Here is an 8947-nt window from a genome sequence, read left to right as displayed (position 1 = left end):
CGGTGGGGCTGCCCTTTCGCTCAGGGCGGCGTGCCGGCGATGGAGCGCGCCGTGGAACCCTGGGGCCCGGGTCTCCCGGGCCCGGAGCAACGCGAGCAGCAGAGGGGCGCGCGCACAGGTGAGGGCCACCTCGGGCCGGCCGTGGCTCCGTGGGGCCTCCGAGGCCGGACAGCGCCTCCAAGGGACAGGGAAGGGGCAGAAAGCCCAGGGAGGGAGCTAGCGTTGTTGAGCACCTGCTGTGGGACACGTCGTGGGGGCATCATCTCAAAGACTCGCCCCTCCACCCCGCCCCCCAGCTTGCCCATGCCCACTGCCTCTGGCCTCATTTCTGTCTTATCCCAGGGCAGATGTAGCCGCTCTCCCTGTGCCCCTTGCTCTCCGTGGGGCGATCTGCAGCCAGATTGCTCGAAGTCGAGACCTTATCCTGTCTCCCCGCTCAAAAATCTTCCAGAGCTCGCACCTGTCTACTATTTAAAGCCCTCAGCCCCGGGCTCAGTCCACTTCTGATGCTCTTTTGCAGCTTTAGCGCTGCTTCCTTCCCTAGTTTACTTTCTCTGCCACAATCGCTTGCCCTTATCTCCTCATCTACTGCTCTCGGGACAGCACAGGACTGGAATTATGTATGAGTTATCTTCTCTCTCCCGCCTTCCCTAAGCATTGTAAGGGACCAGTGTGTGTGCCTGGCTCTCCTCAGGCTGTGGTCAGAATAATAAGTAACAGCATGGGTTGATAGAAAAAGGTGGAGCAGAAATAAGGTATCCTCGGTTTTTCGACTAGAGACAGTGTAAAGTAACGTGAGGGTTCAAAACACAGACCCATTTAACTTAGAAGCCTGGCTTTGCTTTTTTCGAACCTTGAGCAAGAGACTTAAAGCCTCTAAGTTCATATGCTCAGCCCCCAAAGGAGAAGACTAACAGTGCTAACTGTAAGGAATTTTGCAAGGATTCAGCTTGATACCATACTCTCACCATCAGTTGCTATCAACTCATGGTGTGCTTGGTTTATACTCTGGACACGGGAAATGGAAACTACTGTTAGTGCTCTAGAGGGTCAGAGGGGAGCGCCTTCCTTTTGGCCACTGCCTGTCCCCACTGGAAGCCTTCCAGGGAGATTGCTGTCCAAAGTAGGGGATGAGTCCAAAGGCAGGGTCTTTCAATCCCCCTTTTCTTTCCCCAGGTCTAGGGAGTGAGACCATAGAGATGTCTCAGCCGGTGGACTTGGACCGTGCCCCACAGGCCCAGGAGCTGGGCTTCAAAGATGAGGAAGAATTGGCCCCAGGTCAGGAAGTAGGCCATTCCTCCCTCAAACCGGAAGGCATCCAGACTTGGGATGACTTGTGGGTCCAGAGAGAAGGCCCAGGCAAGCCCCAGCCCCAGGACCGAGGCCCCCGGCTCTTGGGCGAACCACGCTGGGGCCAGGCGGGAGACCGGGCTGCTGTGTGTGGGGAGTGTGGCAAGAGCTTTCGGCAGATGTCGGATCTGGTGAAGCACCAGCGGACCCACACTGGGGAGAAACCGTACAAGTGCGGTGTGTGCGGCAAGGGCTTTGGCGACAGCTCTGCCCGGATCAAACACCAGCGAACTCACAGCGGGGAGAAAGCTTACCGAGTCCGGCCCCCTGCCCAGGGCCCCCCAAAGATTCCGCGGCCCCGGATTCCTGCTGGTGAACGCCCCACCATCTGCGGTGAATGCGGCAAGAGCTTCCGACAGAGTTCGGACCTGGTGAAGCACCAGCGGACGCACACGGGCGAGAAGCCCTACAAGTGTGACATCTGTGGCAAGGGCTTCGGGGACAGTTCTGCCCGGATTAAGCACCAGCGGACACACCGTGGGGAGCAGCCCCCCCGGCCGGTGGTACCTCGCCGGCGGCCGTCTCAGGCAACCACAGCTGCAGCGCAGGGGCCCAAGGCCCAGGACAAGCCATATGCCTGCACGGATTGTGGCAAGAGGTTTGTGCTCAGCTGCAGCCTCCTGAGCCACCAGCGGAGCCACCTGGGGCCCAAGCCCTTCGGTTGCGACGTGTGCGGGAAGGAGTTCGCCCGGGGCTCAGACCTGGTGAAGCACCTGAGGGTGCACACGGGCGAGAAGCCCTACCTCTGCCCTGAGTGTGGGAAGGGCTTCGCGGACAGCTCGGCCCGGGTCAAGCACCTCCGCACCCACAGCGGGGAGCGGCCTCACGCCTGCCCAGAGTGTGACCGCACCTTCAGCCTCAGCTCCACCCTCCTGCGCCACCGCCTCACCCACATGGGGCCCCAGGACTTTGGCATCCCAGGCTACCCTCTGGCCCCCCTCATCCCCAGCCCGCCCCCCAGCTCCAGTCCCCCCGCACCTCCTCTTGGCACCAGCCCCCCACTAACACCTCGAAGCCCTCCACACTCAGGTGATGGGCCTTTTGGCCTGCCCGGCTTGGAGCCAGAGCCCGGGGGTCCCCAGGCTGGGGAGCCGCCCCCGCCGGCCCCGTTGGCATGCGACAAGCCTCATAAGTGCCCCGAGTGCGGCAAGGGCTTCCGGCGGAGCTCGGACCTGGTGAAACACCATCGCGTGCACACAGGGGAGAAGCCCTACCTCTGCCCCGAGTGCGGCAAGGGTTTTGCCGACAGCTCCGCCCGCGTCAAGCACCTCCGCACCCACCGTGGCGAACGGGCCCGCCCTCCCCAGCCCTCCACGCTCCTGCGGCCCCATAACCCACCCGGCCCAGCGCCCACTGGCCCGCAGTCCCGAGTCCGGGCCCAGCCCTCTGCACCCAGCCAGCCCCACGTCTGCGGCTTCTGTGGGAAGGAGTTCCCCCGGAGCTCAGACCTGGTCAAACATCGTCGCACACACACCGGGGAGAAGCCATACAAGTGTGCAGAGTGTGGCAAGGGTTTTGGTGACAGCTCTGCCCGTATCAAGCACCAGCGGGGCCACCTGGCTCTGAGGCCCTTTGGGACAGGAGATGGTCGGGCAAGACCCCTCAAGGAGGAGCCACCGACAGGACTGGAATGATCAGAGCCCAGAACAGGTAGCGGCCCAGGAGGCCACAGGGAGGGGGGTCTGCTGCTTAAGACAAGGAAGGGCCGGGGAGGAGGTGGGAGGGAGGCGGAGGGGAAGAAACGGAAGAGGGACTAGGTAGAAACGAGATCCGGAGACAATGACCTTGAAGCTCAGGGAACTGACCTGGCTGGGCTCAGTCAGGACCTTGCCAGTACGGGCTGTACCCCCAGCTTCTAGAACACTGCCTGGCATACAGTAGGCACTCAATAAAATACTTGTTGAACGAATAAACTGGCACTTGCCAGCCTGAATTCCAACTGCCTCTTACCATGTTGAGTTCTGACCCCCTCCCAGCCTTGCCCTTGGGAGACCAGCACCCTGAGCCAATGTGGGTTTGATTCCATGAGCTGCAACACGGAATTGCAGTTGGAGGTGACGGGACCGGACCAGGGACATTCTGCTGTGGAAAGATCGTGGTAGGCAGTACCCATTCCCAATTTTAGTCATTGGATGGGGTCTTAGCCAGCAAGGATGCTCTTGGACGAAGCCCAGACCTTTCCATGAGGACCCACTGCCACATGCAGGGAAAGAGATCCCGGGCGGCGGGACACTGGCCGGTTTGGCCAGACAAGCAGCGCGCCTGGGTCTGGTTTGATAGCCGGGCCCCAGCCCTGATGGACAACAGGGTTGTTGAGCTGTCTGGGGGAGGTCTAAGAACCCAACCTCATCTCTGTTTTGTTCCCAATGAACTGCTTGCCGAGGCTTGGACACTGATACTTGAGAGGTTTGGAAACTAGAGAAGGGCCCGCCGCAGACCAGGAAATAAACTTGTGTGGTCCCGTGGGCCTTTTGTGCACAGCAAATAGGTTGGTTCGGCATGGGCTTTCTAAGCCCAGGATTTGGTTCAGAAGCCTGGGCCAGGCCCATCAGCTGATGTCCACAACCACAAGGATGTCCACAAGCACAACTCTTAAAGGAAAAGCACTAGAGGGTGTGTGCCAGGGGGGTGGTCCAGGACACGTGTGGCACACGACTCGGGTGTGTATATGTTTAAGGAGAACTTGCTGTGGACAGGTGGAGTGCAGGCGCAGAAGGCCTCTACTAAAAGGTGACCAACGTCCCGCTTTTTAACAATTTTTTCCGCATCCCGCAGCGCTTTTAAAAAGTCCCGATTTTGGGAAAGAATGCATGACAAGCTAGGATATATGGTTTTCAGCTGCCATGTGGCTATTTCGCCAGGATAAGTTGTATCAATGGTGTCCCGCTTTACCACGGTTAACATCTGGTCACCTCACGGTACCAGGATAGAGCGCCTGTGAGGACACGACACAGGGAGACGCCCAGACCCTGTTTCGGACGTCAAAGGACGGGCCATGCAGGGAGGGCAAAGTGGGTAACTGTTTCTTAACTGGGAAACCCAACCAGCCGTCCCAGTGACAGCGTAAGCTCCACCACCTCCATACTTGATAAGGAGCAGGGGTTCCCTTCCGAGCCCTTTCCAAGGAGGGTGGCCATTAAGGGTAGAGGAACTGGTCTGATTGGCTGAAGGTGAAAAAGGCGAAGGCGGTTGAACCACCTACATCAATGAGACACATGATGGCTTTGCAACCACCTTTGGGGAGCATTTCAGCTAATCCTAGGACGAGAACAGCTCTTCCCAACACAGCGGGCTTCTCCAGAAACCCACCAGACCACCCCCCGCTGCAGCGTATCCCCCACGGGGCCGCTGCAGTTGCCTGCACTTCCCAAACCACGGTGCTTTGCAGTGCAGCTGGGTCCTTTGACTTGGATTTGGCTTTTGCGGGACCCCACGCGTGCACATACCTGTAGTTCGACACGGGAACCCTTCTGGGGGGACCTCCATGCCGACTTCCTCCATCCTCCCACTTTCTCTAACACACACACACACACACACACACACAGCTCCCAGGTGTTGTCTCAGAGCAGACCTGTGCTTCATAGAATTGTTTTCTTTTTCTTTTAGTTTTTTGGTGAAAACACACACAACCAAACACACCCCTTCGAGAATTTTTTACATGGCGTGATTCAAAATTCTGCACCATTATGTCCTCCGCTGTCACCAGCTCTGTCTGTATCGCTCCATCTTTCATTTTCTTCGACTCCCTGCCCCTTAACGTTCTCACCTGGGCTTTGGAAAATCCTGTCGAAGTATGCAATGCTCAGGGAAACCAGCCTTTACTAATTGAACTAAACTGTTGTTTAAAGAGACTCCATGGGAGAGCATCAATTCAAGGTTTAAAAGTTATTTCTGTTGGGTCAGGCACCTGTCGGGGGACATTAGGAACATCCTGACCTGCCCTTATCAGATGGAGACGACTAGCTTTAAAAGGGCTCAGGGACAATGAGTCAGCTCCTCCGTCTTAGGCTGAACAATCAAGACAACCCTCTACTTCTGAATTTCACGGATGGAGACTGCTTAAGCCCCCACAACTGCAGCTCCTACCCCTCCCTCCTGACCAGCTCTTCACCACTGATAGGTGTGACTTCTCAGGCCTGCGCTGGGGGCCATGAACTTCGTCCTGGAGCTCAGGGCCCCTGTGTGTGTGTCTCTCTCCCCTCTCCCCTCCCTCCCGGGCAGCCTGACTTCACTGACTCCTTGCTGGAGCCCGTGAATCTTGCCTGGGAGCACAGAATAAACTTCTCCTTTTTCTTCACTCTGTCCTGGCCTCAGTTTATCTTTGCGGTGAGCCTAATAATTTCCAATAGAGCAAAGGGTTCCTCCAGTCTCAAGGATATCCAGTAAGTCTAGTTTTCATAGGAATTCGAACTTCTATTCCACATTTCCCCCCTTTTGATCAAGTCCATTTATTGAGTCTTTTAGCGAAAGAGTCAATCAATAATGGTCAACAGCCACCACTCATGCCTTCTGGTCTCATGGTCAGGCAGGCAATGAGGCGTGCAGCCCCTCTGTTTCCTTCTGTGGTTTGGGGCTCCGTTGGATCTTGGATGGCACAAATGGAGCCCCAGTGGGACGATGTCAGACTTGGTTGTTCCCCCACTGGGACAGTTGCCAGCTTGAAGCCATCTGCGGCTCAAGGAGGCAACGCCAGTGGTCGTGGGTTTAATTTGGGTGGTGACGGACCCAGGCACTGCTCCTTGACCTGGGTTCTTTGAAAAGTAGGGGCTTTGAAAAGAATTAAAAATAAATAGCTAAAAACAATTTTAGGTCAAGAGACTGGAAAGACCCATGAAATCATGACCCTAAGCCTTTAAACAGCAGTTCTCAGCCTGTGGGTTGCGACCCCTTTGGGGGTCAAACAACACTTTCACAGGGGTCGCCCGATTCATAACAGTAGCATGAAGTGATGAAGTAGCAACGAAAATAATTTTATGGTTGGGGGTCACCACAACATGGGGAACTGTATGAAAGGGTCGCGGCATGAGGAAGGTTGAGAACCACTGCGTTAAACCAAGAAAACGAATCCTACGAGTTTATTATCAACATCTGCAGCCTTTTCTGGCTACTGTTTTCGTGGTAACTTTTGATATCGTATTCTATTTGCCATTTCACTTTTTAAAAAATGTACAACTCAGTAATGTCAGTTACAATAATCAAGTTATATAGACGTAATACTTAGTCGGTGTCAATTTTCTCATACCATAGAGAAAACCAGTGCTTCTCACAGATTCGTGCTCCCTTCCCCCTATACCAGCGGTTCTCAACCTTCCTCATGTCATGACCCTTTAATACAGTTCTTCATGTTGTGGTGACCCCCAGACATAAAATTACTTTCATTGCTACTTCATAACTGTAAGTTTGCTACTGTTATTAATCATAATGTAAATATCTGATATGCAGGGTGTATTAGGTGACCTCTGTGAAAGGGTCATTTGACCCCCCCAAAGGGGTCGAGACCCACAGGTTGAGAACCGCTGCCTTATACCCTCCTGCCCCTGGTAACCACGAGTGACCTTGGGCTTGATATATTCCCTTCTGCTTCTCTTAATGTAAGTTATATGTGTCCTTTTATGACGGACTCATTTCACTCAGCATAATGTCTTCAAGGTTCAGCAGGACTTAATTTTTTTTTTCTTCATTAATGAAAAACATTGTATTGCCTTAGAAGCATTCAGAATGTCAACAAAACAGTTGGGATGTTTTTTGTTCTTGTTACAATACAGAGCGTTATGCAGGTAACAGAGCAATAACTTATTTCGTATAAGCTGCCTCAAAGGCAATTGAAGAGGGAAAAACAACCCCCCTACCATCCCCATATAGAACTAACTTGTGCTGGGCACTAACAAGGGCTCCATTTACAACCCCCATGCTGTCCCAGGCAAGTCAGTGGCTATTGAAAAGCCCACCAGGACAGGGTCATCTAAAGACACATTGTGTGCTCACTATTAAAAAAAAAAAAAAAAGACACTGTACAGTTTAAAAACAAATCTTACACAGCCTTACATTTCTGTTCTTTTTTTCCCTTTAAAAGGAACGAGTTGTTTACAGGTGGGTTAAATGCTTTATAGACAAGAAAAGAAATGCACTGGAACCAACTTCTTCATCATCCTCTTCATCTTCCTCTGCTTTGCCCTCCTCTTCATCTTCCTCTGCTTTGCCCTCCTCTTCCTCTTTCTTGCTCTTCTCAGGCCTGGCAACTCCCTTTTTGGCGGGCTTTCCCTGGTCTCCTTAGCAATATCCTTCTTGTACCTCTCCATCAGCTTGACGTGCTTCCCCTAAGGTTGCTGGTCCTTGGCTGCTGATCCTTCCACGTCTCTCCCAGCGTCTTGCCGAGATGGAGAGGCCAGGTGCTCACCTTGGATTTGGGGGCTATACTCAGAGCAAGACGAGAGAAAGGCTTCACTGCTTTGCTGAAGCTCCCTTATCTCCAGCCATCTCTGCATGCAGGCGAGTATGGAGCAGGGCCTTGCTATCAGACTACCTGTTCTTGGATTGGGGCTAGAGTTCAGTGGGAGCCCAGCATGCATCTGCCTGTCCATGGGTTATGAACAACTCTAGTTTGTCCGTCGTATCATGACAAGAACAAAACCCTTAAGACCAAGACAGTAACAGCAACATGCCAACCAACAACCGAAGACAGAAAAACAAGACCAAATATCATCCTCCTGGGGTAGATGGTGATGGCAATGACAACATCAGCAGTTGTCCAGTGACACAGAACTGCAGGCCTTGTCTGTATGAGGAGTCCAACTCTGTATGAGTTGCTGCCCTGCACATGGCAATCTCCCCATTTATTGAGCTCCGTTTAACCCTGAACCTGGGGACTGGTGCCAGGGAAAAACCTCCTGGATCAATTCTTACAAGTTCAGTTCTCTGCCCAACAGATCAAAACCCATCATATCAATGTGAGGGGAACATCGAGGGAAAACATACATGGTGGTTCTGGGTCCACTTCCATTGGACTCCCACCTAGTCAGGGGTCCCCCCAAGGTCAAATGACTTCCACTTCCACAGCCCTTCAGCGACCCTCTCAGCTTCCTCTCCCATCAGAGTACCCCGGTCCTCGGTCCAAGGTGCAGGCAGCTTCAAGGCAGGGTTCAGTTCGTTCAGTCGGCGCGCCATGTTGAGTCCTGGTGTAGCCCTGGCTATACTTCTACTAAAATAAGTTGGTTTGTCCCAAAAAAAAACTGAAAAATTTTTTCAAACTTATGTATTTAAATTTTTTTTTCTTTTAATAAAGCAACTTTATCACCTTCAAAGTATTCTCCATTACACAATATATTTGTCAAATCTGCGATTCCATTTGTGGAAACACTTTCAAACTCATCTGTTTGGATGGTTGACAACACCTCCCTCACGTTTTTTTTCTTTACCTCTGCTACAACGTCAAATTGCTGTCCTTTCATGTCCCTCTTCATTTTCAGAAACAAGAAGTAGCACGGAACAAGGTCAGGTGAGTCAGGTGCATGAGGCAAAAGAGCATGCTGGGTTTTTTTGCCCAAAACTGGCGCACTGTGGGGTCTTAAAGGCTTGAAGGTAAACAAACAGCCATCTA

At 53.1% G+C, this 8947-nt stretch overlaps 1 protein-coding gene across 1 annotated transcript; it reads left to right on the top strand.

The window, feature by feature from the left end:
• The first annotated feature begins 833 nt into the window (after positions 1–833).
• ZNF48 (zinc finger protein 48) lies at positions 834–3289 on the top strand. Its single transcript, XM_004705662.2, has one exon. The coding sequence runs from the start codon at positions 1131–1133 to the stop codon at positions 2982–2984; it is 1854 nt and encodes a 617-aa protein (XP_004705719.2). The 5' UTR covers positions 834–1130; the 3' UTR covers positions 2985–3289.
• The last annotated feature ends 5658 nt before the right edge of the window (positions 3290–8947 follow it).

This window comes from Echinops telfairi, unplaced genomic scaffold (genome assembly GCF_000313985.2).
Source record: "Echinops telfairi isolate 266 unplaced genomic scaffold, ASM31398v2 ScPeMD7_5;HRSCAF=22, whole genome shotgun sequence".
Lineage (NCBI taxonomy): Eukaryota > Metazoa > Chordata > Mammalia > Afrosoricida > Tenrecidae > Echinops > Echinops telfairi.
This window is presented reverse-complemented; position numbering and strand designations above follow the sequence as displayed.

Bases quoted from the DNA above. Each gene is read 5' to 3' on its own strand.
- ZNF48 (XM_004705662.2), top strand. From the start codon at position 1,131: ATGAGTCCAAAGGCAGGGTCTTTCAATCCCCCTTTTCTTTCCCCAGGT.